Source organism: Leopardus geoffroyi, chromosome C2 (assembly GCF_018350155.1).
Source record: "Leopardus geoffroyi isolate Oge1 chromosome C2, O.geoffroyi_Oge1_pat1.0, whole genome shotgun sequence".
In the NCBI taxonomy this organism is placed as follows: domain Eukaryota; kingdom Metazoa; phylum Chordata; class Mammalia; order Carnivora; family Felidae; genus Leopardus; species Leopardus geoffroyi.
Window position 1 is genome coordinate 2693484 of NC_059333.1, and position 27102 is coordinate 2720585.

A 27102-nucleotide genomic window follows, 5' to 3' on the forward strand; every position below is an offset into this window, starting at 1 on the left:
TGTGTGGGGTGGGGGATTTTCGATCACAGGACAGCACCAGACCCTGATGTGTTCCCTGCTCTCCTCCTCCCCAGACAGATCTGATCCCCAGCTGAGCCGTCACACGTGTCCCCGGTGCATCTTCCCCACTGGTCAGCGCCACCAGGGCACGGATTCCGCGGGCTGTAGCCCCTGCAGCATGAACAGAGCAGGCACAGCTGAGCGGAGCAATGGCCAAGAACGAATGGGGTTTGTATACGGGGCGAAAATAGTGGTTTTGGAACCTGCCTCCTAAGGACGGTGGCTCCTGTCGTGGCATCGGCTTTCTGCTGCACCCCATGTGAGCTCAGGACAAACAGGGACCGCACAGAGCCCGTCACGGCAGCATGGGACAGCAGGTACCCACAGGGAGCTCGGAGCCTGGGCGCGGAAACCGTGAGGAAGCCCGTGACAGACCACTCTGAAAAGCGATGGTTTAAGCACGACTTCGGGTCTGTGGCGGATGAGTGATGGGAACCGGTTCGCTCCCCGATGCCGGCAGCATCTTAGGACAGGGAGGGCGGGGCGAGGCCCTGGGTGCAGGGAGAACTGGGCAGACAGTCAGGCCTGGGTGTCCTTAGAGCTCCTCTGGGAGTTTGAATTCGGAACTGGGACTATTCAAAACTTCCACAAGGTTTCGAATGGAAGCCCCAGTTGATACTCGAGCTACGTTTCAGGCCAGCAAGAGCCTGAAACCTGACCACCCACTATCAGAGAAGTGGACGAAGGACGCGGGTGTGGTGGTGAGACCTGGGGTGAGGTCAGGACTGTGGGTCCTGGGAAAGCAGGGAGAGGCTTTCCTGGTATTCTGGTCGTTTTCTGGTTTGAGTGACCCTCTGTGGACTTGTTGGGGCTCAGGCCACATGCAGCCGGGAAATCTGCTTGGGAACAGGTGCAGATGAGAGTGAGCGCGGTGTGGAGCAGAGGCGTCAGGCCTAGCAGTGGGGTCTCTGCTTCAATCATCCAGGAGACCCCAGAGCAACCGCTCGCTGGTTCCGGGCGGTGGACGTGCGGAGAGGCAGGTGCCTGGAGAGGCTTGCTGTCGGGCGCCCAGGGCTGATGTCAACATCCCGCAACCCCCATTACACTTGTTCCCCGAGACGTGTGTTTTCACGCCCACGGACAGCCCATGTCAAGTACAGACCCGAGTGCAAAGACAGGTTGTGTTTATTGGCCTTGGCTTTGACGTGACGGACACACTCTGCAGACGTGAGTACAAACGGACTGTAAACGGACGGATCGTGCCAGCAGAGTCAGGCAAATGCAAAGACACACAGATCAAAAGGCAGGGTCCACTTCGAGTTCTTTCCGACACTAACAACCGCTCCCAGGTGTCCTTGACCCTTCTTTGTGCTTTCGGGTAAACAGGAGTCGGAAAGGACGATACGTGTATAAAGTGTAAAACCCAATCGTACAAACCCGACCAGACGAACGGGGGAAGAGGGAAGATGCTCGTTTTACAAAATACCGTAAGACCACCAGCATTAATGTAAATCATTCCCATTTTTGGACTTCCAAGCCCCCTTAGCAATTTTCCTAGGAAAATAACATGCATCAAATAGAAAATTGGTATTCTAAATACGTTTTCTTCGTGTGACACATTCTTGTTGTGGGTGTAGGTAATGAGAATGAAAACCTTTTTCTTCTTCCTTCCTTTCTTGCCAAAACGTAGGCATTAAAAGTAAACCACAGCAAACCTACTGAACTCACCCACAGAATGGAGTCAGGACAGATGGAGACAAGGGTGGATGGAGTCCAGGGCACCCGGGTCCAGAAGCATCGTGGGACCGGCAGGCGCATCTCTAGGACGCTCTGTGGGGGCCTCTGAGCAGACGGGCGCGCGTGTGCCACGAAGGGCAGGCCCGCGCTCGGCCGCAGAGCTGGTGCGCAGTCTTGCTAAGACACCTTCACGCTGCTGGATTATACGGCCCGTCTTTAAAGCTAAAGCGATAACTGTTAGAAAAATAATCTGGCCAAGGATAACAAAACGTTTTTTTTTTAAACAAAAACTTAAAAACATTTGGATATTCAAATCTAACCTTTTCACACGATCCGATTTGGTTTTGAAGGTGATTTTAAGTATTTTACCAAATGCAGCACATAACCCCATGCAAGCACCACCACAAAGTCACCTCGTACGTTAAGACTTCTCGTCACAATGACTACTTGACAGTTCAGTGTTCGTTATTTTCCTTGTGGCCTAATTGTGACAACTTTAACACAGAGCAGGCAAAGGACAAGGGTTACACTTCCTTCCCTGGGGGTCACCTGACCCTGCAGAAGCAGTATTGAAGATGAAGCCCTGCTACGATTACGTGATTAAGAAACTAAAATCAAATCAACACAGTCCCACGATCCCGACGGGCGCCCCTTGTCACCCGAAGTGGTGACTGGTCCCACAGAGGCAATGCTGGGGTCCCCTCTGGGGGAGGAGCGATAGGGGTGGCAGCTGTCACTCCTGGGAGGTCCCCTGGGCAGAGAGCGGGCCAGGGAAACACTGGGCACCCGCGGGCCAGGCCTACAGACCCCCAAATCTCCTATCTCTTCCTCAAGCGTGCGATTTGTTATTTCGTTAACTCAAAAAGGAGCTGGGGGGCCCCGGTGACTTTCCTTGGGCAAAGACCTGATGTCTGAATCTGCGCCCCGTCCATCACGCGGGCTCAAGGGACAGACGTAGCTTCCCTATGCTCTGTTCCTGTTTTTCCAACTGAAGTCTGAGTGCCTCCCACTGATGTGTGTAATTAACTAAAATCAGAACTCTATGAAAATCTCAAGTGCAAGCTTCAGTATTCCAGATAAAAGGTAGCTACGAGCAAATAAATATGCACAAGGAACCCTCAGCGGCTGCTTATTTCTGCCTTCTGGCAAGAACTCGGGTTTTCAGACGCTGTTGCCACACCTCTGAAGAAATGAATTTTAATCTGAGTTGGGAAAGCTGCTTTTGGGGACACCAGTCACTTTGGGTGCTGGCGCAAAGGCTCGCGTGTAAAGAGGAAGGGAACCGGAGCACGAGACCGGGAAGAAGGCGCGTGCTCGCGGTCCCAGGTGAGAGCCGAGGAGGGGCCCTCACCGGTGAGGACACTTTGGGCTGGCCTGAGAGGTAGGAACACAGGGAAGGAGACGGGCCCAAGGGCCGGAAAGAGGCGCCCCGAGGACAGAGGCTCTTCTCTCCCCGCCCCCACTGCAGGGACACTCCCCCACCCCCACCCCCCCCTGCGCTGGGCACGCAGAGAAACTACCACCGAGTTGCTGACTGGGGTTTGAGCCCAACACAAACTGCCAAATGCCCACAAGTCCAGGGGAAAGTGGAAAGCCACTGGAAACCAGCCCAGCACGGCAGACGCAGCGCTGAGCACCCAAGCTCCAAACAGTCGGCTGGCCAGGACGTCCCCTCCAGGCTCCCCCGGGGCCTGCAGCAGGGGGAGTGATGGTCACACAGCTCAGCTCCCGCACTGGTGGGGGTCAGAGAAGTCACCCGCGATCGTGAGACCCCGGAGGGCTCACGCACCAACAGCGTTCGTGGCAAAACCACCACCAAGATGCCCGCAGAGGGGTGGAGGGCTAGTGGCTCTGCTCAGACCTTGTTTGTACGATTTACGGTGATTTATAAACAATAAAAACCGCCCACCTTTTCAAAGTTATAATTTATAGAATATCTGTACAAAAACAGTCTCTAAAAGGACTCTGCTGCTGCCCTAGAAAAAGTCCATAGCCGTGGGCCTTCTCTTTGGCGTGGCGCTCAGCGGCTTCTTGGTCCCCAGGGGGGCGCCGGTGGGTGAGCCGGTGGCGGTCTTCAGCACGCCGTGGAGGGGCCTCTGCTCAGGGTTGAAGGCCACTCGGGAGGGGCCCGTGGGGCTGACCAGGATACTCTTGTCTGTCTTCTTGAATTCTGTGGCGGGTGAAAGCAAGGCCACGCGTCACCAGGACCCGCGCCTGTCCGTCCCTCCCGCCCGCCCGAGCAGCGTCCCCCGTCGGTGCTCTTGCCGCTTCACACCGCCGGTGGCCCCGCGCGGGCTGGGCCGCCCGCTCCGTCACGAGGCCCTGCAGACAGCGGGCCGGGAGCTTTTCGAGGGAACGGGAGTCCCTATCGAGGATGCTTCACGGGAGCGCGTGAACAGGTGCCTGAGGACAGCGCGGGGGGGGGGGGTCGGGTTCTGAGAGGGACGCTGGGGGCCGGGTGGCGGCAGAAGGCGGACGGACCCGAGGCTCGAGCGGATGCAGGAGGAGCCTTTCTCTGCAGGTGACCTGCCACTCCGGCCGTCCCCAGCTCCCGGGACAAGGCCTCCCTGACGGTCCCTCCCCACCCTGCGCGCGCACACGCAACTACTTGTGGTCCCTATGAAGAGTCAGGTCTTAAACTCATCGTGTACTTTCAGAACGTGTGGTTTCCGTTGAACCGAACCAAAGCAGTGAGCGGCACCAACGCCAAAAGCAGTGAGATGAGACTGTCTCTCTTTTCCTGTCTCCTCGTGGGCAGGTGACTCCACATGTCAGCAGAGGCAGCTATGGCTGGGGGGCCGTCAGATGCCCCCCCCAGGCTCTGAAGCGTCTGGGTGGGCAGGTCCGGGGACACAGCCTCCTTCCAGAGGCCCCGAGTCCCCACGACCCTTGCAACTCTGGACAGCAGGACCTGCAGGTGCCCCGCGGGAGACGCGCCCCACACTCACCCGCAGTCGTGTTTCTGTTCAGCCCGAAGGTGACCTTCTTGGAGCTTGAGGGCGTCTTGTCTCGCTGCAGAAGGAGAACAAAGGCGAGTAAGTTGGTGGCGGTGGAGGCCCCGGACCTGGCATCTTTGGCCACACAGCGGCCTTGTGCTACGTCCTTGGGGAGGGAAGCCGAGAACGGTGGTGTCTAACAGCTTCCAAGTGACGGCAAGCAGCTCACACTTCTAGGCCGTGAGGACCCCACCGAGTTTTAGTTTTAGCGCGTACGTGGGACGGGACCACGCACCGGGACGGGCTCTTGCTCAGGGGGGCAGGACGCGCCTCCCAGAGTCTCCCAGACTCATCTCGGTGTCCCAGCAATTTATCAGTTAACTAAGTCGTTCCTCATTTGGGAAACTCCTGGATGCGGACCACTCTGCATGACGAAGCACCCGCCTTTGCTGCGTGGATCCCACGATTCCACTCCGCACCGTAAATGCTTTACCGGAGGAACTAGTCCTCTGTGTGCCAAGTCTCAGGCCCTCAGGCGAGTGTCCCTAGGACGCCCTACCTGGGACTAGTTAACATGGCAGTCACGGGTCCAAGGCTATTACACAGCAGCTACTCCCCGGCGAGCCTCTGCCCCGGCCCGTCCCTCGATCCGCAGCACCCAGGGGCAGCTGGCAGAGCTGACCCTGTGCTCCACGACAGCCGCCGCGCCGCCCTCTCCCGCCACTGTGACGGGGACAGTGCCTGCTCCTCCCCCCACCCTGACCAGCCCCGAGTCCTGGGCGGGGGCCCTTGTCCCAGTCCTCCCCCCGTCCTCTAGGCCCGTTTCGTGAATTCTAAGGTGAGGCACCACCCGCCGCACCTGCAGGTGCCCCGACCAATCCCTCAGTCCCTCCCAGGTCACCAGGAGACAAGCCCCAGGACTGCTCGGGCCCTCTGCCCAGCAGACCCGGGCTCCCTGAACAGGCCCCCACGTGCCATGCCGTGGGCAGAAGCAGAGTCCCGGCGCACAGAGCCCCAGGCGTGGCCTTTAGGCAGGAAGGGGCTGTGCGGCTGTGGGGAGGGTGGAGGCGGGGGCAGGGGGGCCCGGGGCGCTGGGCAGAGCTCACGGACCTGCCCGGCAGGGCGCACAGAGATGGCAGAGGCAGTGCTGCTCTTGGCTTTTCTGAAGAACAGGGGCTTCGGTAAGAAGGGGGTGTCGAACCTCACGAAGTCATTCTCCGTCCTCAGCTGCTGCTTCTTCGAGGGGCTGAGAGCCCCCCCACCGCCCTACGTGAGGGAGGGGTGAGAGGAGAGGAGAGGAGAGGAGAGGAGAGGAGAGGGGAGGGGAGGGGAGGGGAAGGGAGAGAAGGGAGGGGAGGAGAGGGGAGGGGAGGAGAGGAGAGGGGAGGTGAGGAGAGGGGGGGAGAGGAGGGGGGGCAGAGGAGAAGGGGGGAGAGGAGGGGTCACACCCAAGCACAAGGAGGTGAAGCGGGACGGGGGAAGGGGTGTGCACGCAGCCAGGCGGGACCCCCAAGATGCAGTGTCTGCAGCTCAGACACCCCACGCCCGCCGCTTCCTGGATGAGGTTGACGGCACCTCTTCACGTGGCAGGGCGCAGTTACGCGCACACGGTTTCGCTCTCGTGGCACCGTGCCCACCGGGCCAGAGGGTGCCTGTCTTCCCACCCACAAGACCCGCCTTTGTGTATCTTTAAACTTAGGTCCCCTGTTCTGAGGATTTCTGCCTTTCAAAGGCCACCTGTTAAGTAATTCGTTTTCTTTTTTAAAGTTCATTTTGAGAGACAGAGCAGGCAGACGCAAGGGGCAGAGGGAGAGAGAGTCCCAAGCAGGCTCCACCCTATCAGCGCAGAGCCCAACGAGGGGCTTGAACTCACGAACCACGAGATCACGACCTGAGCCGAAACCAAGAGTCTGATGCTCAACTGACAGACCCACCCAGGCGCCCCCATTTTCTCATTTCTGATCCGAGACACTGTCCTCCACTGAAAGTTCGGTAAGAAAGGGCGAGGGTGACATCCAGTGAGGCCCTGCGGGTCCCTTACGGGCAGATGAGGAACATTCACTGGGTGTCTGACAGCTGACCAGTACCCACGGCAAGGGCCCTGCTCTGGCTCTGGGGTCCCCGGGGTCCGGGAAGCCCAACGTAGCGGATGTCGCGTTGCCAGCTTCCACCAGGTTTGGTGTTCCTAGCTGGGGAGTGGGCTGCCTGCCCTCGCAGAGCCCACAGCGCTGCCGGCGAGGGGCAGACCCGGGGGGCCTCTCTTGCGGACCTTCAGCCCCACTGGCAGAGACACAGGGCCTCGTTTGGGAGGAAAACCTCCCGTGACCCCGGGGCTTACTTCGCGGTAGTTCTAATCCTGAGAGAGGCTGCCAAGGGCCGGAGGAACGAGACAGATTTCCCTGATGTTCTCAGCAAGGAAAAGACAGCAAGTGAACGTGTGAAGGGCCAAGGGGCGATGGTACAGGCGACAGAGCTGGTCAGGGAAAGGTCAAAGGTGAGAAAAGGCTTCCTGGAGCCCGCTGGTGAGTTCCGAGGGCTTCCCCAGCAAAGACTTGTTCTGACCACAAGCTGAGCTAACCGCTCGGAGACGCCATCGTTCTGGGATCAGCACGTAACCCAACCCACTCAAGTTCCCGCTGAGCAAGGCCTCGGCGAGCTGACCGCGCACGGCAGTGCCTGCAAGTACCAGAGGGGGACGCGGTCAGCAGGCCTGTCCTGGAAGGGCGGGGAGTAAATACTGCAGCCTCGTGGCTCACGAGGTTTTCGCTTCTACCACCACCGCTGAGACGTGAGGCTGCCCTGAGCGGCCCCCACGTGACTGGCGTGGCTGGTGTCCCAGCGGAACTGTGCCGTCACGGGTACAGATGCCTCCCAGAGCTTGACCGCTCGCTTACGCTGGCTCAGACCTATAAGCAGGGGCGGCCTCTTCGTTAAAGAGCAAAAGAGAAGAAAATCCTGGGCTCCGTCTTTTGCCGAAAGGGCCTAAGGACTGGCCAGGAGCTGATGATGAGAGTCGAGGCCAGCGCCCGACAGCGACTCGGTCTGTGCACTTACGCTGTGGGACGGCGGCGCCCCCCACGGCCGTGGGCACGACGTCCCGGCCTGGTGCCCACCCTCCCACAGCCTCGGAGTAGCCTCATGGGGGACGGGGAGGGCCACCAAGAGTCTGTATTTCCTCGAGGCTGGACGTGTCCCCCGCCTGCCCCCGCAACGGCTGCCTTACCGGAGCCTGGACGAGCCTGGCTTCGGCCTTCAACACCCCGCGGCGCTCCAAGTTACACATCTCTTTCATCTTCTTTCTCTTCTTCAAGATGGCGGCTTTCTGATGAGACGCGTCGTAGAGGTCAAGGCCGCTGGGCTCCCCCTTCTTTTTCTTCAGTCTCCTGCCCGGGGGCAGGCCGGCTGGACGGCCCTGCTGCTGGGGTGGGGGCCAGGCCAGCGCGGGGGGGCCGCTGCCGTTGATCGGGAGGGCTCCGAGCGTCCTTGGCCTCTTCTGGACCGGGGCTCCGCTGGCAGGGGATGCCGGAGGGGACGGTTCCCGGGCCTCGTCCCCCCGAGGCAGTGGTGGTGTGGACTCCGAGCTCTCGCCCTGGACCCTCAGGCTTCTCTTCCTCGGTCGTTTCCTCTTACCCTGCGCTGGGGCGGGCCCCGAAACGCTGTGCTCCTCGGGGCGAGGGGCAGCTGGTGCCCCCGGCTCAGCCGCAGGCATCTTCTGGGCTCTTTCCGGACTTCCCTCCGGCTCCCCGCCCCCGTTCTGTTCTGGGGGCAGGGCCGGAGCCCCCGACCCTAAATGCTCTGGTTGGAGATGGACCTTCTTCCTCTTTTTCCCTTTTCTCTTCTGAACGCTGCCTTCGCTCTCCTCTTCCTCAGCAAGGAAGGACTTGTTTCCTAGAGACACACACGCCAATACACAGGCGCCCACGGCGGGGAGACGGTTTCCCTGTGTCCCACCCCCAGAAGGGCCCTGGCCCTCTGTGTCCCCCACACCCCGCAAGCGTTGTCGTGGGCGCCATTCCCTGTCCCAGCTGGGACCACAAACCCTCCTAAGGCCTGTTCCCACAGGGATGGGACGGCCATCACCACGGTTTTCAGGCCCTACGGCCCTCCCCACGGGCCTGAGGCGGAAACAGAACACAGGCTCCCGAGGGTGGGGTCTATCTGGTTCTCCACCTCCTCGCCACCACCTGAAGCGGCCCCGAGGAGGAAATGAACACTTGTAGCTTAGGAGGCCGTAGCGGTTCCACAGAAAACGACACACGTTCAAAGCTGACGCTCGGCTCTGGAAGGACCTGGGGAGACCCGGCCCAGCCTGCCAGGGCTGCAGGGGTGCACGCCACTCCCCGCGGGCTGCCCGCGTCCTCCACCCCATCCCGCGTCCACGGCAAGCTGTGCAGCTCACCTCCTCCTTCCTCTGGGTCGGTTTTCTCTAAAAGTTTATTTCCTTTTTTCTTGTGCTTTCCTCGGTTGAGCGTTTGGTCATCTCCCTCAGCAGAAATGTCCTCAGCAAAACTGAGCCGGGATAGGCTGCCTGCTGGACACCAAAGCCACTCTGGTCAGCTTAGAGACTGGCAGACTCTGTCCCCACCTGACACGGGAAGATTCCCCACCTGAGTCCTGTGTGTTCATCTGGGCTCCTCACCGCCTCCCCAGCCCAAACCTGCCAGCTACCGATGGGGACAGCGCACGACGGGTGACACCGTGGGGCCTGCCCGTCTCTGCACCGCAACCGGGGTGGGGCAGCTGCCCCCCATTCTAAGTGCCCAGGCGCACAGGGGGCTGGGGGAGCCACCGGCTCGCTCGTGTCCCTGTGGACAACAGCTTTGCTCCAGGGGCTCAACTGACCACAACAAAGGAAAGGGGCCCCGAGAGCTTAACTTCTCTTCTTGCTAAGGAATCAAACTGGCACCTTCCTCGACCACCAGAAATCCTTTCCGCTAAGACAACGATGCCCTCCTCCCTCCGGCCTCAGGTCTGGATCCGCTGGGTCCCCGGGACGGGAAAGTGGGCTGGCTGGAAGAGGCCCGGCACTGTGGCTCTCACAAGGGCCCTGCCGAGCTGACACCTTTCACAGGGAAAGGCTGCTATGTCTTGTGTTCCCAGTCAGTGTCACTCAAGCCCGTGTTTCAGTAGCTGGCATGAGCGTCTCAGTGGGGCCCTGCTCACGTAACGTCGTCAGGGGTAATCCTCAGACATTCTCACCTTCGGAGAGATCCCGAAATCTGAAAGAGAAATCAAGAGAAGTTCTGAGAAACCCCTTCTTTCCATGCTCTGCAAACACCTGCACATAACTTTTAAGATGTGCTATTGGGACGTGTGTTAAGTTCACTTCCTTCTCCCTCTAGAAGGGGAGGCTTGAGGCAAAGGCCCAAAGTGGAGGACGAATCGCCCTCAACGCCAACATCCTCCAGGATGTGGTGACCCAGAGATTCCATCTTGGTTCGTTCACATAAACCGAAGAGATGAAAACTTCCTTCTGCAGGCGGAAGCTGCCCGTTCTCTTCTCCGTTTGCCCAGAGGAGAAAACGCTCCACCCGGTGCTGGTGTCAGGACAAAAGGGTGAGGGGCCGCGTGCTGGCGGGAGGCAAGGACTCCGGCGGCAGAGCACCGGGGAAGGGGGCGCGGACAGCAGGTCTGAGTCCAGCCCTGTCACCTGGTGGCTGCGGCCTCGGGCCAGCCGGTTACCAGCCCTGTGCCCTGGCCGGCCCATCTGTGAGGTCAGGAGTGACAGGTCTTCCGGGGCCTCTCCGAACATGACATGATGCATGTCAAGTGCCCCGAAGGGCGCCTGTTCACACGGAGGACAGTTAACTTCGGGTGCCCCCTGCCGCCAACCATGGTGCTCCGTGCCGAACCGCTGGGATGGCCACAGCGACACCCACTACCACATCTGGCCCGGCTGCGGTGGGGGTGAGGGAGTGGGTTCTCGAAACCCCTGCCCACCTCGCGAACACCTAAGCAGCATACTTCATGCCCTCAGGACGCGGCCCGGGAGGGGAGCTACGGGCACGTGAAGCATCCGCTGCAGGGGTGGGGGGTGGGGGGGCAGCCGTGTGCGCGCAGCACTGCTCTGGCTACAAGTGAGGAAGGCCGGGCGGACGTCAGCGGAGCGCCCGCCAGTCACTCACTTCTTGATGAGTTTGGAGAGACGCTTCCTATTGAAGGGAGGGGTGTTCTTCCTGTTGGTGATTTCCAGGAGTCGGTCAGCAACAGCCTTGTAGTCGAACTGCGTGAGAACAATGAGACGTAAATGAGACGTAAACCCGCAGCCAGACCGCTGACTTAGAAAGTCATTCCCACTGCTAAGAGTAAGCAGCAGCGTGGATTCCAGAAGCATCCAGCAACAAGACGGTCTTATTAAACACAAACGAGTGCTAAGGTTTGGCGACCAGATGGTTAAGCAGTATCTTTGAAAAATTTGCTGTTTGTTCTTGGGGAAACTATTCTTTATCTGCTTTATTTGTTTATTTAAACAACAACAACAACGACAAAAGACCTGTGGGAAAACACACCACATAAAGTCTGCCTGGGTGTGTGCTTCTTTGCAAATTCAGTCTCGGTGTCCAACTTACACTCGGTGACACGGGAACCTTTCCTTACGGGAGAAGCACTGAGCTGGCCTTGTCGTACGAATGGAACAGATCCAACGGTTCAAGCCAAAGTGAAGACTGACATCTTTCAAAATTCTGTCACGTTTACGTTTGTCTCCAATAAGCTCGTGTAAGGAAGGTGACTTCGGCGAGTGGAGGGATTAAAGACGACTTAACAGGCAGGCCTTGTGGATAATGAGCTCTGACCCTAATTCCCAGCCGGCCGGGCCACTCCACGGCAAATCTACGTCGTACCGACCTGGAGCAGGGGCCCGGCGTCCTCCAGGCGCCCGCCTCTCGCCGCGTCGTCGCGGACGCCGTCCATCCTGGAGTGCTGCTGGCTCAGTGCTGTCAAAACACACCCAAGACATAGCTGCAAACACACGGCAACAACTACTTCCGGAGGAGTCACTGCCTCACTCACGTCTCCTTGCACAGAAGCCCCTGCAAACACACTTATGATCTCCCCAAGGAGTCTCGTTAGAGGAACTCTGGGAGAAAGCACACATTACACATTCTGCCTTTTAGTCACATCACAGACACCTCAGCTGCTGCCCTCCGCGCCCCCGGCCCAAGGCCAAGGGGTCAACCTGCGGTTGTGGCAAAAATCCACACCGTTATTACACTAACTTCTCGCGGAGCAGCTGCAGGAGACAAATTAATACCAATGCAACTTGTAGCAGTCAAAGGATAATTCGAGGAGTGTTGAGGCCCATGAAGAAGTAGATAAAGACTCACAATTTTTCAAATCCTGTGAGTTCGTTAGTGGTGTGGCCTCAGGGCACAGCCTGGAGAAGAGAGCAGGACCTTGTGCTTGCTAGCAAGCACGACAGAGGAGGCTGGGAGAGCGTCTCTGGTTCAGACAGAAACCTGGTGCGCAGGGGTGAGCCAGAGACAGGTCCCGTGACCACACGACACTTGCTCAAGGTCATCTGATTAATTCTGTCACCTACGTGGAATTTAAGAGGAGACTTTTTCTCCCTTTTTAAGATAATGATTTTTCTGGTTAAAAAATAACGTATGGTCACTGTGGAAAACTTACAACAGACAAAAGTACAAAGAAAACAGAAGTCACCCATAACTGCCACGCACGACCAACAATTGACATTTTGGTATCTTTCCAGGTTTATTTTTATTTTTTTAAAGCTTATGTATTTATTTTGGGAGAGAGAGCAAGAGAGCACGAGCAGGGGACGGGCCAAGAGAGAGGGAGAGACAGAATCCCAAGCAGGTTCTTCACGGAGTGTGGAGCCCGATGTGGGCTTGAACCCACGAACCGTGAGATCGTGACCTGAGCCGAAATCATGAGTTGGATGCCTAACTGACTGAGCCATCCAGGCGCCCCTCTTTCCAGATTTTTAAAGGCACAATGTTAAAAACACACTTGGCTCCTTGTACAGAGAGTTTGGTGTTCTGTTATTAAAAAACGTGTAAATTAAATCCCATTACTTTTTGAAATCTTTGCTTTTTAAGGGCTAAATGACATGTCAGTGCCGCGCTGAGACGCCGTGAACCACCGCCAGATTGGATGGTCTGCAACTTGGGACGCAGGCTCCACGTGCAGCCGCTACAGACGCAGGAGCAGTCCGCGCAGTGCCCGCCCACAGCGAGTGCTACCCACCCAAAGGGAAGGGGCCCTGGAGGGACCTGGGAAACCAGGCAGCAGAGCTACAGAAACAAGTGTGTGTTTGCAGTGTGACTGCTGAGGACCCCCTTGCAGACACAAGTCAACAGTAGGATGTTTTAGACATCCAAAAACCCAAAACAATAAAAACAAATAAAAACCAAAGGAAGAGCAAAACGACGTAAAACCTTCGAGGGAGTCGTGGTCCCGGGAGAAGGCACGTGCCCGCCACCCGGGGCCCCTGGGCAGGTGTGGGCCTTCCACGCAGCTCTGCGCCCTTTCTCTGGGGGAGCCCACGGCCGAGCCACCTGCGCTGACCTCCAGGTCGTAGTCAGCAAGATTCCAACACATATACCAAAAAGTGCTCATCCGATGAGAACTTTGTGTAAAAAAAAGGCTGCCGCAGGAAATTCTTACCGGTCTTCTTTCTACTGACGGTTTGTCTCCACACCACCTCGTTTTCAGGCGTTTCTTCTTCAGAGGGCTCACCCTCGCCCACCTGAGGCTTCTGTTCCTCGAGGGTCTCTTCAGGTCCAAGAGGAGACTGGTCCACGATGACTTCAAGAACACCCCTAGCTATAGTCTGCACCAACGTCTGGCTGAGGGTGTGTAAGAAGAGCGACGAGAAGCTGGTTACAACAGAGGGCCTGGCCCTGGCCCTGGCCTGGGAGGGGTGTGGCGGGGAGAAGCCACCGGGCACCTGCTGTCACCCACTGGCGTCACCCACCGGCTGCCACGCTCCAGAGCCGGCCAGGCGCGGCTGTGGCTGTGCAAGGCCGGAGGTGGGGCTCGTGGTGAAAGCAGGCAGGGCTGTGGCCGAGGGAGGGCGGGGCTCCTGAATGCCTGAGACCACACCGCAAAGCCAGTGGAGCCCAATTAGGATTCTGAGCTTCCAGAGTCCGGCTTCCAGAAATTCGGAGCTCAGCCGTCCCCGGCTCTGGATTAATCAGCCCAGGTACTCGCACGGCACTTCACAAGTTTACCACCATCACCCACAATGAAGCACCAAATGAAACAGAGAAAACAAACATGGCAATCACTTACTCCTTAGTCTTGGCAGCGACTTTGCAGAATGGATCAATGAACCTGAGATTCTGATCTGCCAAAAGCTGAAATTTAGAAACAAAATAGGGAAACAATGAGGGGAGAAAAAGAGCCTTTGCTCCCGATGGGTCCTAGAGAGAGGAGGCATTTGCAGTTTTCACGTAGGCTGACGAAGGTCAACACCTCTCCCGGAGAGCCGCTCCCAAGATCCGCTCTGCGGGAATCATCCAGACGCTCCGTGCCAGGCTAAAGGTCATCTAAGGGTCACGGCTGTCTTCCAGCCACCGGGGCATCAAAGAAACCCCCCCCCATCAACCCGTGCTGCTCTGCGCTCTCTCCCCTACAGACAGGCTCTGCTCGGACACCATCGGAAACTGTTCGGACCAAGGAACTATCCCTGCTTTCTTTTAATGAAAAGAACACGTGTTCGCCGCGGAACACTCGTAAAATAGTGTGAAACTAAAAAAATAAAAAAGGCCTGCTAATTCCAAATGCAGAAGATCACCTGCAGGCTAAAAACACGTCTCCTTTCCCGCACTGTCCATTCACGCGTAAACAGTGTCGGAAGAGGCGTGCCACTGGCACTGCTGCGTCTATGGCTTCTTCCCTCCTGCTTTTTAAAGAGTCAACGCCGCGAGCACATCCTGCTGTTATCACTGGACTGTGTAGGCGGCTTTCAACTGTTTTACAAGGAAGCCTTCCGAGAGCGCCCTCAGTGCATGATCTTCGTTCACGTGCCCACTGGCCGCTTAGGATACATTCCCGCACGGGGAAGGGTTTGTCAAGTCGGGTGGGAGCGGCGCTGGGGACACAGGTGCCGACAGCAGCCTGTCCTCCGCCCTCCAGGCCCACGTGGGGAAGAGCCAGAGTCCGGACCAGGCGAGCAGCCGTGTCACTGCCGCTGGCGGGAAGTCTGCTCCTTACCTCTCTCCCTCCCACTTTGGACAGTTCGTCCAGGTAAATGCCGATGAAGTGGAACTTCACTCCATCAGGAGACTGGCTCTCAGGGTGCAAGATCTCCTTCATCAAGACGTCTAAGAATAGCTTGATTCGGCTGAGGAACACAAAGCACACGGCTGCGTTAACCGCAGCGTGGCCCAAGAACACAGTCACGTTCACCCCCGGGGCCACACCGCCTAACACGACGCAAGGCTGAAACAGTCCCACGAGGGAAAAGCAGCCACCGAAATCGGTCTGAAGAGCTGCGTGTGTGCTCAGCCCCTCGAGAAGCCTCTACCGGGCTGTGAGCTCTTCACGCGTGGGGAGCTCTGCCTCTCACAGCAGGTAAGAGAACGGGAGGCAAAGAGGAGGCACTTTGTACGAGCTCATGGAAAGGCTTAAGAACCCACTGCTACCTCGCAGGTTTCGAGGCTGCCCAGTGCCTTCCCAGACCCTTTACCGACCTTTCTTCCCAGCCATTTCGCTTGAGAACTTCAAAGGACTGCCTCAGGACCAGACGGATCAGCTAAAGACGGACAACAAATTGGTTACAAAAGGAAAAGAAAGGTCAGTCGGCACAGCAAAGACCCCAATGGAACTGCTACAGCTGCATCTCCGAAGTGAAAATATCGTCACGACAACCGCATTTACCTTTTTTTTCTTCAATGTTTGTTTTGAGAGAGAGAGAGAGAGACAGAGGGAGACAGAATCCAAGCAGTCCCCACACTGTCAGCACAGAGCCCGACGCGAGGCTTGATCTCACGAACCGTGAGATCGTGACCCGAGCGGAAATCAAGAGTCGGACGCTCAACTGACTGAGCCGCCCAGGCGCCCTGCATTTACCTTTTCCTTTTCCGCAGAGTGTTAACTAAGGATCCCAAACTCCTCCCCAACAGCTGAAAGAGCAGAGCCGCCTTCAAGCACATATTCAAACGCCCTCCCTTGATCGTGTTACCTCTCAACACACTAAGCCTGGAGCCCCCTCTGCTTCACAGGTAAACCTTTTCCCGTTGTTCTCAAGACGCTCAACATCCCCCCTTCAGGGGCTTCTGAAGCAGACGGGGTAAGGTGCTCAGATCTTACCATATAGTACTTGCCCAGGCGCAGCCGGTCTATCCCCTTCCACTCTCGATTCATCGTTTGCCAGAAGGTTTGAATGAACAGGTGTTCTGCAGTGAACAAGAGGCTTTGAATGCTTGATGTTCACGCTCATGCGTTACCATAAAGCAAGAAAGTAACAGAGAAACAAACTAGCATCACTTATCATTTACGTTCTCCAAGGGTTTTCGGCAGCTATTTGGTCGATAATTAAATACGCTCGGTGATCTCCTTCATGTTTGAATAAAAACCTACTAAGACAGGAAGGCTGGTACTATCTTGATGTTCAACTACAATGCTCCGTGTGGCCTTTGTCTTTATCGACTTACAAGGCCAAGTCTATTACAATATTCCTATTAAATATTTTACTAAAATATTTTTGGTCTATTAAATATTTCTATTAAAATAAAAAACTCTCTGAGCCACGTCTACGGGCCCTTCCCACCCACCTACACCTAACAATGGATCCAAAGCCCTTAATTTTGATGAACACTTGGACGAGCTGCGTAGAAACTCAGCTTTTTGTTTCATGTTCTGCGTCAGCTGGATGAGCTCTGACAGAACATTCTATTTTTCTCTTCTGGGCCATGAAACTACCACTTTTCCATCCAAAAATAGCTGTTGATTTTCTTGGTCTGTTTTACTTCTTTTTGCGTAATTCTTTCTTGATAAGTGAAAACCTAGACGATATTCCACGTGTGGAAGTCGGCTGGGACCTGGCTGAGACCTGGACAGCCACTGGGGTCACTAAGGCCGGGTGGATGGCTCTGCTCCAAGGAGCACCAAGCAGCACCCACCAACTCTGCCGTCTGTTTCTTCCCTTGTCAGGGATCAAAGCCTGAACATCTCAGGAAGGATTCACCTCTCCCTCCGCTCTTCTTGGTACAGCGGGGCTATTTTACGGTTTATTACCAATGGCGACCTCAACTGGCTCCGGTCTCCAGGAGGACAGCCAAGCATGCTGAGCTTATAGCAAACATGGGCACAAGCACACATGGCCCCTGGGAGTGTTAAAGCAACTCAGAATCTGGAGACTCTGGAGATTTTCATTTCTTAAACCACTGTTTTGAAATCTTTTGAGATGTCACCCGTGATTCAACCGCACAAGGTGCCTCTTTTATTTGCCCTCTTTTGGGATCAACATCTAAGCTCATCACGGCTCTCCCACAGGGAAGGTTTGTCGCCTGACATCTGCACACTGGAAGGAAGCCCCAGGTTCACGTGCAACAAGCCCCCTGGAAAACTGGAACTTGAAGGAAGGAGAAGAAACAATACTGCCTAGTTTCCTAGGCAAGTTACCAAAGCTGATGAACAAGAAAGTTTGGAAAGTCATGAAAACGTCAGGACTTACGGGCCTCCGAGTTGTTAACAACGTGGACGAGCTGGGAAATAGTGTTTGCTAGCTCCTCCTGCAAAGGCGGGGTCGGGGAGAGACAGCGGGGTTATTAGGCGGCAGCACGGTGAAGGGGACAGCACCCAGCCTGCTCTCCTCCCGCATCTGCTGGGGTCTGGACCTCCTGTCACGTCAGTATTTGAATTTTACCGGACGTGGAACTTCTGGTCCCCGCGGACTACAACGTAACATGCCCGTGAGGGTCACGCTGCCTGGTTAGAAAAGTATCTCTAGCTTCAGCTCCAATGACCTACAGGAGTAAACGAGCTGTCAATTCCTGGCTTCAAAAATATAGATCTTAAAGTGAGATTCTATTCTAAGCCCCCGATCCTGGAACACGGGAGCCGGCGAGGGGATCGCCGATGGGTAGACCCGGGGACTGCCACTCCGCAGGGGTGCGTGTGGAACCAGAAAGTCCTGTGCTGGGCTTGCTCGGAGGCAGGCTGCAGAGGCGGGGGTGCGGGGTGGGGGGGTGAAGCAGAGGTTAACGGCTCCCCTCCAGGCTCTGTCCAGGGCAAGGGGTCAGGTGCAGAGCGCCTGCTACAACGCAGCAAAGCTCATTTGTGGGGAGACTTGGGCGGGCTGGCTCTGAGAAGAGGCCCACCCTGGGGAGCGTCAGCGAGAGAATCCTCTTCACAAGCTACGTGAGAAAAGAACAGTCCTCCTGGGCATTCCTGGCGCTTCACCTGGCCTCGAGTCCTCCTCCCCCATTTTAACTGAACTCCAGACTGGAAAATGACGCTCTCGTTCACGTTTTCTTCCTCCACTAAAGCTGTCGGCTGTTACTTTTGAATGTAACTTACAAATATTTTGCCCTGCTGTCCTACTCAAAATATGTTCAGTGCAGTAAAAGCAATAAATCAAAGCCCGCTACTACGCGGTCTGGGAAAGTGGCAAAGTTGCACATTAAAATCCAGACAAATACAATCTGTGGCGTTTTATCTATCGAAGCGTTTCACACCGCGTTCCTCAAGGCTTAGCCTCCACTAGCTGTTACACACCAGAACAAAGGTCTGTGGACACTGAAAGCTGTTTCCCTACAGCGCCTTGGTGGTGGGGCTCAGGGTGCTTGGCAGACGGGTCCAGAAGCACGTGCACATCTGTGCGTCTCCACGGACTTCAAGGGTGGGATGTCGGGTGGGGGGCCACCACTTGCTTTACAGAGATCCTGGCCCCGGCAAGGTGGCTGCCCGGTCCCGGCACCCACTTAAATCATGGCAGAGGTGAGCCCAGAGCCCGGTGCTCACAGGCTCTCGGACCAGTGCCGTGCCCTTATCGACCACGAATAATAGAAGAGGAAACAGAAACTAAAATAAGTCACGTGACACCTACCATGGAACCAGCCTATGAAAGCATGACAGCGAAATACCAAATCTCCCTTTATCCATATTCTTCATTTGAAAAGGTGACTTGGGCACCGTGTCCCTCTCTAGGTGGACGAGAGGTGGGCAACTGAACCCCGGGCGGTGACTGCCAGCTGGTTCTGTGCACGGGGGACCGACACAGCAGGGAACGAGCAAGCCCCTTCCATCCATCTGGGCCACAACACCCAGCCAGAGGACAAGGGAACTGTGTGTTACCTGTAGGAGGGGTTCGTCCTGCACCCACATGCAATAGAAGAGCCCTTTCCATATTTTTAGGAGTTCTTCTTGACTGAAACCTCCTAGGGGACAAAACAGCACAGACGTCTTACTTCAGAACCCTCCCATTTCCTGTCCCAGCATCTCGCGCTGCCTCACGGGCAGCGACAGCAATACCACATTTTCATTCTTTCGCCCGCAATGTCTTTTTAAATTTGAGGCACACACTTCCTTGTGGTAAAAAATAAACACACACAGGCTATGTCGTTTTATCATCTCATCCTGCACACCAACACTTTCATCAGTCTTCCAAAATAAAACCGCGAATCCTACGAAAGATGAGGATTCGTGTCCCGTATACCCGGCCCCACGGAAACCGGCAGAGCTCTGGGATATTTTTGCAAGGATACCTTTTTAAGGATCCTGCCACGAGGTCAAACTTGGCGAAACCCTGATCTCTTTCCCTCCTGGTTATGGTTTTCATTTACTGGGCAATGATAGCCTGTTTGAAGGGACATCAACCTGGTTAGCCTTCTTCTGACTCATTTTCAAGCCCTGCACTATACCTCTGACTGAGCTACGAGTCACACATAGCCTTCTAGGTCCTGGGCAGACCCCAGGTGTCATGGAGAACAAACACAATCCTCGAGTCTTGGGGCATGTTACAAATGGCCTGTGTTAATACGTCACTAGCAGGTACTAGGAAAAATCTTTCGGGATATCAAAGTAGGACAAGCGAGCTAAACCTCACAAGTACCTCACGATACGTATACATTTGGAATCAATGTAATTTGAACATACCAAAAGAGAATTAAAAAGTGGCAAACAAATCCTTTCTGATGTACTGAAGTTTACTTAGTATATTTGGAGTGAGCTTTGTACCTTTAAAGATATTTACATACCTAGGTATTGGTTTCCAAGTTATTGAAGACCTTTCTCATATCAACAATTTTATTAGGGCACATTTTTATTCTTTGTGATAGTTTCTCACTTAAAATCCATATACCAGAAACTACAGTGAAGTTTATTGCAATACATTTCCCTTAGGGGTTGGGCAAATCATGTGGCAACTGCCCCCCCCCCCCCAACGGTTGTTATGGCACGAGCCACGCCTGGGCGCCTATTGCTGGCACAACTATGGCGCCGGTGACTGATTCCCCCAGACCCCCAGATCGGAAACCGCCGCAGTCAGGACCACAGGAACTCTGTCAAAGTGACCTGTACTTACATTCAGTCATGTTAAAGACCAATGAATTTGGGGTTGGGGCAAGGATCACCAATGGCTGGGAAAGCATCAGATGAAAAAGCACAGTGGAACTTGGAATGGATACATGAGGCTGGCAACACCCAAACCTACTGACCCATCTGGCCCGCGACGCCCGCTGGTCCTTCGGGGCCTGCAGACCCGACTCTCCATTCAATGCAGGATGTAACGCAAAAGAAGGGCACAGCACCACCCAGTAAATGGCCTTACCAAACGAACTGACATCATGTCGAATCTATTTAATATCAGCTTGGGGGAAAATACAGGGGACAGAGGAGTATGTCAGGTGAGACCATGGCATGTAGCTAGCAAAACCCCAAACACGAGAGACTCCATGGGCAAATGGCGCAGTTCCTGCAACAAGCAAGCTGCAAGAGGAAAAACCACGGAAGGGCGCTGCAGACCGAACGACCACAGGCACACCGGGTCTTGCTTGGATTCTGATGAATCCTGGAAAAATGGAGATGATGATGGGAAAACCCAACAGATTAGGAATTTCATATAAAGGAGTTTTTTTAAGAAAGATGTGATAAGGGTACTGTGGTCATGTTAAAGAGTCCTCATCTTTTAGAGACACATACTGAGGTACGTGGAGAAGAAATGAGATGTCTGAGATTGCTTCCTAAGGCTTTCGTGGGAGGAGGAAGTGGGCAGATTACACAAACCAGGTATTAACAGATCTGCAGCAGAGTGATGGGTACCCTTTTTATATGTTTGAAAGAGTCGTAATAAAAAACAAGGAAACAAGTACTGTATGAGGTTACCACAGTGTTACCATGGGCTGTTTCCGTTCTCTTTGTCTAGAAAACTCTTCACAAGGGGACTAGAAAGCCATAACCACAGGCAAACTTACGAGCAAACAAGACTGAATGTCGCCGGTTCCTGTGTGAGGCCTGGTGCTGGCTATCCCCGTTTCTGCCATACCGTTTGCCCCTCCAGCGCTGCCCCCTACCAGGCAGGGCCCAGCGGGGGAGGCAGGGGTCTAGGTGGGGCTCACCAGACACAGAGGGGAGCCGGCAAGCTGGGCTTATTCCAAATTAGCGTGAGTCCTCTTGGCCACAGGGCTGGTTCAAGGCACAGACGACCTCCTCGCCGAGGCTCCTGCTCAGGCTTCAGGAGAGTCGCTCTCTGCCAGCAGACTGGAAGGGGACACAGTCCGCACCTGCACTCGGCCACCATGCCACTTGCTGGGGAGCCTGCCTGAGAAGGGAGCCGATCTAGGGGAGCAGAGTCCGCTGTGTAGGAAACAGTTCTGGCACTATCAGTCGAGCTCCTGCATGAGGCTGTGCTTGGTTTTTCCCCTTAAAACTAGTTTGGCTTGGACGTTCTGTCAAGTTGTAACTGAAAGAGTCCCATTCAATAACACACTTTTATTGCAAAAAATTCCTATTCATATATTACACCAGAAGTTACACAATCAAAGGTGCCTTGTTCACTACCTCCTGGACCCCAGAGGGACCACTGCTATCTGCCTAATGTACATCTTTCCATCCAGATCTTTCCTGTGCTTCGACATAATACTTATATGCAGCACAGAAATGCACAGATGCATAGCTGTGTATATAACCCGAAAAGCATCGCATGTTCTACATACTCCAAATTCTGGCCTTTTTCGCTTAAAAATAGCACAGTGTATGTTTATCTCCGGAGGATTGTTCTAAGTGCACCCGTGTGTCAAATCAGCACCGAGTGACGATGCGACAGACCAAGTAACTGTGCCGAACCCACGCCTGTAGGAGTTGGAGGTGCGGCTAGCTCTGGAGAGGCTTATGTAACGGAAGACTGTGGATTTCAGCAGAGTAGCAGAGCGACAGTGGATCCCAGATGGCGGGCAGGAAAGGGGCTGCACGTGAAGACATATTCTCAGTGTTTCATCCTACGTGAGGCAGCAAAAGTGTGGTGGTCACAAACCCACGGTGAGGCCCCAGCTTGCTACTTACTAGCTGTGCTGCGGCAGAAAACCGTCAACGAGCCCGTAGGCCTGTGTCCTCGCCTACAATACGTGCACGGCTTATGGTCGGGAACAAAACTAAAAGCACGTATGAGAAGCGCTTCGTAAGAGTGAAGCACGACCCAGTTGGCAGGTGTAAGGATTGTCTGTTCTCCACCCATAGGCCACTGGAGCTCTTTTCCCTTTGGAAACATGTGTTTTCAATACACGTAGAAAAACCACTCATTTTCACCCAGGAGTTTAGGTGGTAAAAACCAAATACCAGTTTCTTTTAAACTTGTTTTTAAGTCTTTTAAAATGTTTATTTACTGACTGAGAGAGAGAGAGAGAAAGGGGGAGAGAGAGAGAGAGAGAGAGAGAGAGAGAATTCCAAGCAGGCCCGTGAGGGAGCTTGATGTGGGGCTCGATCCCAAGAACCACGAGATCATGAGCTGAACCAAAACCAAGATTCAGAGGCTTAACCAACTGAGCCTCCCAGGTGCCCCTGGGGTTGAGTTTCTTTAAGTTAATGTCGCTTAAGTTTCTGGCAACAACATAGGTTTAGTTATTTCACAACAAACGGGGTGAACATGAAGTGAGACATGGGCTGGGTAAATTCCAACAAGCTGTGAAATGAGAAAGCCTGACGGCCACTGTCAGCACACGATGAGCTCAGGAGCCATGTGAGGTGGGGGTGAGTCCACACCAGGGTCAGTCAATTAAGTGTCCAACTTCGGCTCAGGTCATGATTTCACGGTTTGTGGGTTCGAGCCCCGCGTTGGGCTCTGTGCTGACAGCTCGGAGCCTGGAGCCTGCTTCCGAATCTGTGTCTTCCTCTCTCCCTGCCCCTCCCACTCTGTGTCTGTCTCACACTCTGTGTCTGTCTCTCAATAATAAATGTTAAAAAAAAGCAAAAACAAAAAAAACAAAACCACATCCACACACACATCCACAGCTCTCATTTATTCTCACTTCTCGGTCCAGGAACCCCCAAACGTGTCAGAATGAAGAGACACTTCCCCCATCACTGTATCTGAGACCCAGGCAACTCTCAGTTGTACAGTTATTTTGTGTCACCAAATGAAAGAGGGCAAATAAAAGTCACAAGGTTGACTTCAAGATACATCTCAGTTTCTGTAGATGTCAAATGTTTCAAGTTGCAGAATCAATAAAACTGGGGGGGGGGGGATTTTTCTCTTTTGTTCACTGCCCTATCCCTGGGGCCAAGAATAACAATAGCACGCAGTAAGTGCTTTGTATTTGTTGAAGACAGACGAATGATCTCTCAAGAGTAAAACCGCAGACAGTGGTCATTCTGTGAGTGCTCTGTGTGAACAGTTAAAGCACCAGAGCAACATTTAGCTCCTTTAAGCGCTACAAAGATTTCCAATTTGTTTCCAAAATTACAAGGCTACGGGGGCACCTGGCTGGCTCAGTCAGTAGAGCATCTTACTCTTGATCTTGGAGTCCTGACTTTGAGCCACATGCTGGGTGTAGAGATTACTTAAAAACAAAAAATCTCACAAAGCTATTTATGTTGCTCACGGGCAGTTCTTTGTATCAGTAACATTTGAGATTTTATTTACTATGCCCGAGACAAAAGGCAACAGACTTTGGGCCTGCCGGTGAGATGCAAATGTCAGGACCAGTTATTTCCCACCTTGCATCTCACGTTGATGGGAGCATAGTGGAGGCAGAGGCCTTGCCTATTTTGCCGCGCCTACGACATTCGCCTTGCAGCTCCTCTTATGCAGGCCCAGCGTACTCCACGCAGCGTGGACATGGTGGCAAACAAAAGCGTGAAACAAATCACTCTCAGTGTGATGGGCGCAGAGCAGACAGGACCCTGGGGGCACTGGTGTAAACCCCCTGGCATCATGGCCCTGTGTCCCCTCAGCGTTTCATATCCTGAGCCTGCTCATCAAAAAGGTCTGAGCAACAGGTTCTGGCCATCTTGGCCCGTATGTACTGCGTCTGGCCTCTCTTCCATTCTTGTGTTCAGACAGGTGAGTCCGCGGATGCCTGCATGCGCCCCCACTGCTCCCACTTCCAGCCAAGCAGACAGATTGGAAACTTCCACCGCTGGGTGGGGGGAGGGGGCGCAGAATGATACACTAACAGATTAGGAAGAAGCAACCTAAGTGTTGCCATTGAGACCCACTGGATAGTTTGGAATCCTGGAGGGGTGGGGTGAGACGGGAGGCAAGGCACTCCGGAGGAAGCTGTGTTGAACGGGATGCTAGGAGTGAACAAGAGAAGCCAAGGTAGAGAGGTGAGAAACAATGTGGATCCAGGACGAAGCACGTAGGCGCCGAGGTAGGAAGAGAAAGGGAGGACGGACCATTACCTGCAGACCTGGAAACCCAGGCAAGTAGGTGACATGATCAGAACTGCCTTAGGAAGATGGCCCTGGGCTGGTTTGCCGAAGATGGGTTTAAGAGCGGCGCCAAGGGAGTTAAGGAGACTGGTTAGGAAGTGATCAAGTTCAGAGGTCTGGCTGAGATGAAGGGGGTCTTCAGTGAGGTCAGAGGATGTCAGACGGTGAAAGATAGTAGAAGCAAGACACAATGGGTGAGGGGTGGGGAGCGAAGATACGGAAGGAGTCTAGGCCGTCACCACATGTCCAGCCAGAGTGAGTAGATAGTGGGGACAGCATCCAAGATACGAGAACACAGGCGGCAGAGGAGAAGCAGGAGAGAACGGGTTTTAGGGGCAGGAAAACGAGTCACTTGTGGGCCTCTGAGTCCGAGGTGCCCATGGGACACCCCGGCGCAGGTGCCAGATCTGCTCTAGAGACTTAGACTTAGGAACCTTCAGTGTACTGGGGATGCCCGAAACCATGTGAATGAAATCCCTCAGGGAGGTCCCTAACAGCACTGACGTTAGGCATTCGGTCCTCATTCCTTTCTAGCTGACTTCCCATCAGACTGTTACTTTCTTTTCCCTGGGCAGTCTTTTTGGGATTTCTCCTCCAAACAAAACAAAGAAAGTCAGTACTGGGATAGACAGTACCCGTTCTTTCAAGTAGACTCTAAATGCATTAGCATTAGCAGTAAATCCAAATTCATCCCTGCACAACGTAAAAGCTCCACCGCCTGTGGTGGTTCATGCTCTCGAGGGTTTACAGAACGCACCTTGGCTCAGGTAAATGAAATCCTTCAACAGCACCCCACTGCAGTTAAGAAACGAACTAGAAGGCCCCGTGTGACCTGGCCACTGCTGTCTTTTCCAACTTTAAGTCCTAACACCCTCCCCCTCTCTCACTTAACTGGTCTTCCAGCCACTCCTAGGGCAGCTTCGCTCTTCTCTCCCGCCTGTTGGAATCCGTTGAACGTCACCCAGAGGCCTTCCTGGAACAGCCTATGTAGAGGAGCTCCCTCTTCCCGTGATTTTCCTTTCCTTTCCTTGCCTCCACTTGTAAAACTCTCTTTTGGTTATCCAGCCCCCGCCCCGATTTACTAGTGCAACTTTCAAAGTAGGGATTCTCTCGTCCCCTGTAACTCCCGCACCTCAGGTGGGTGTGGGCCAGATAAACACGTGCATCAACGGAGAGCACAGCAGAAGAAACCGGGCTCAGTTTGGTGACTCAAGGGGCAGGCTCAGGGTCGGACAGACTCGTCCACTCCCGGCTTCGCCACTCGCCGAGACTTCCGGCAGACCATCTCGCCCCTGCGGGCTGCAGCCCCTCCACCGTCACACCCGGCTGGCCCCAGCAGGAAGCGGGTCCCACCGCGCGGAGGCACACAGGGCCGCGGCGGGAGTGCGAGTCCGCGCCCGCCGCTCTCCCGGCTCCCCCCGGCCCCCCTGCCCGGCCGCCATGTGGCGCGGCTGACCGCCGGGCGCCCACCTGTCTCCCTCTGCGTCTTCACGCTGATGTACTGGCGCAGCTTCTTCACCGCGCGGTCCCGGATGCCCTTCTCGTGGGACGCCAGCCGCTGGGCGAACTGGAGCTCGGCCGGCTGCATGGCGGGGGCCATCGCGCCCGCTGGACCATCCCCGGCCGCAGCCTCCCGCCGCCCGCAGCCTCCCGCCGCCGCCGCCGCCGAACAGCCCGGGGCCGCGTCTGCGCAGAAGGCGGCTCGCTTCGGCGGCGGCGGGCGGCGGGCGGGGGCGGCGCGCGGGCTGATGGCGTCACAAAGGCGCCGGCCACAGCTCGCAGCGCGTTCTGGGTGCGAGCGCGGCAGACCCAGGCAGTGGGCGGAGCGGCCCAGTTCGAGTTCGGTCTCGGCTTCACTCCCCTGCGCCTCCGCTGTCTCTTGTCGCCACATCTCTGGGCGTTTGGCGGCGAGGTTAGCTAGCGATGGGTCTTGGCCGGGAAGAGATGGATGGCCGTAGTCTACAATCTTTAAACTCACTCTACAAATCTCCATCCGATCGATCACTCACCTACGAGATAGACAGCACTGAGTTTTTAATTGTCTTGGACTCCTCGAGCCGCCTCTGCCGGATGGAGACTGAGAAGATGGCAGTCCTTGGGGTTTTTGGCGGGATGTTGGGGACAGCCCCATTAAGGGGCCGCCTTGACGGGGTCCAGGTCTGAGCCTCTGCAGCTGGTGGAGGCAGGGCCCTCCAGCATCTCCCAATGTCCAGGTCCCGGGACAGGTCCCAGGGCAGAGACAAGTCCTGGCACAGGGGCAGGGCAGGTCCAGGGACAGGGTAGGTCCTGGTGCAGGGGATGGTAGGGCCAGGGTCGGGTCCCAGTGCAGAGGATGGCAGGGGCAGGTCCTGGTACAGAGGATAGCAGGGGCAGGGCAGGTCCAGGGACAGGGTCAGGAACCAATGCAGAGGATGGCAGGGGCAGGTCCCGGTGTGGGGCAGGAGTTTGGAGGGAGTGCTTGTGAATCCATCCTTAGGCCTGGAGAGCATTCAGGGAACTCTGGCAGTGTTGGCTTCCTGCCAGCTTAGAAATAAACGACGTCTTAGTTATCGTAGTAACCCAGTACATTTGAACCTACAGGCTGCACCCTATT

At 55.3% G+C, this 27102-nt stretch overlaps 2 protein-coding genes across 7 annotated transcripts in view; one reads left to right on the plus strand and one right to left on the minus strand.

The window, feature by feature from the left end:
- Positions 1–1167: 1167 nt before the first annotated feature.
- Positions 1168–26294, minus strand: RRP1B (ribosomal RNA processing 1B). 4 transcript variants are annotated; one of them, XM_045501222.1, is made up of 16 exons: positions 25980–26294; positions 18939–19021; positions 17317–17374; positions 15951–16036; positions 15332–15393; positions 14853–14982; positions 13929–13993; positions 13302–13483; positions 11520–11608; positions 10799–10896; positions 9873–9892; positions 9073–9201; positions 7897–8561; positions 5784–5939; positions 4686–4749; positions 1168–3907 (listed from the first exon to the last, which is right to left on the minus strand). In XM_045501222.1, exons 1-16 carry the CDS (start codon positions 26107–26109, stop codon positions 3714–3716), a joined length of 2211 nt encoding a protein of 736 aa, XP_045357178.1. In that variant the 5' UTR covers positions 26110–26294; the 3' UTR covers positions 1168–3713. The 4 variants fall into 4 exon arrangements, with proteins under 4 accessions (XP_045357178.1, XP_045357177.1, XP_045357180.1 ...); XM_045501221.1 differs by having other exon boundaries at positions 9073–9204; XM_045501224.1 differs by lacking the exon at positions 18939–19021 and having other exon boundaries at positions 9073–9204; positions 25980–26092.
- Positions 26266–27102, plus strand: part of LOC123610502 (heat shock transcription factor 2 binding protein) — a 105540-nt gene continuing 104703 nt past the window's right edge. For 2 of the 3 annotated variants that reach the window (XM_045501226.1, XM_045501228.1), the window contains exon 1: positions 26312–26421. The gene's annotated coding sequence lies outside the window, so the exon portion shown is untranslated. Of the gene's footprint in view, positions 26422–27102 lie in introns of all 3 variants that reach the window. The other variant, XM_045501225.1, reaches the window with a different exon arrangement.

Coding starts and splice junctions, on each gene's coding strand:
- RRP1B (XM_045501221.1), bottom strand. CDS start 26,109: ATGGCCCCCGCCATGCAGCCGGCCGAGCTCCAGTTCGCCCAGCGGCTG. Junction 17,375..18,938: donor AGGACGAACCCCTCCTACAG/GTAACACACAGT, acceptor CCGCCTTTGCAG/GAGGAGCTAGCAAACACTAT. Junction 16,037..17,316: donor TGTTAACAACTCGGAGGCCC/GTAAGTCCTGAC, acceptor TGTTCACTGCAG/AACACCTGTTCATTCAAACC.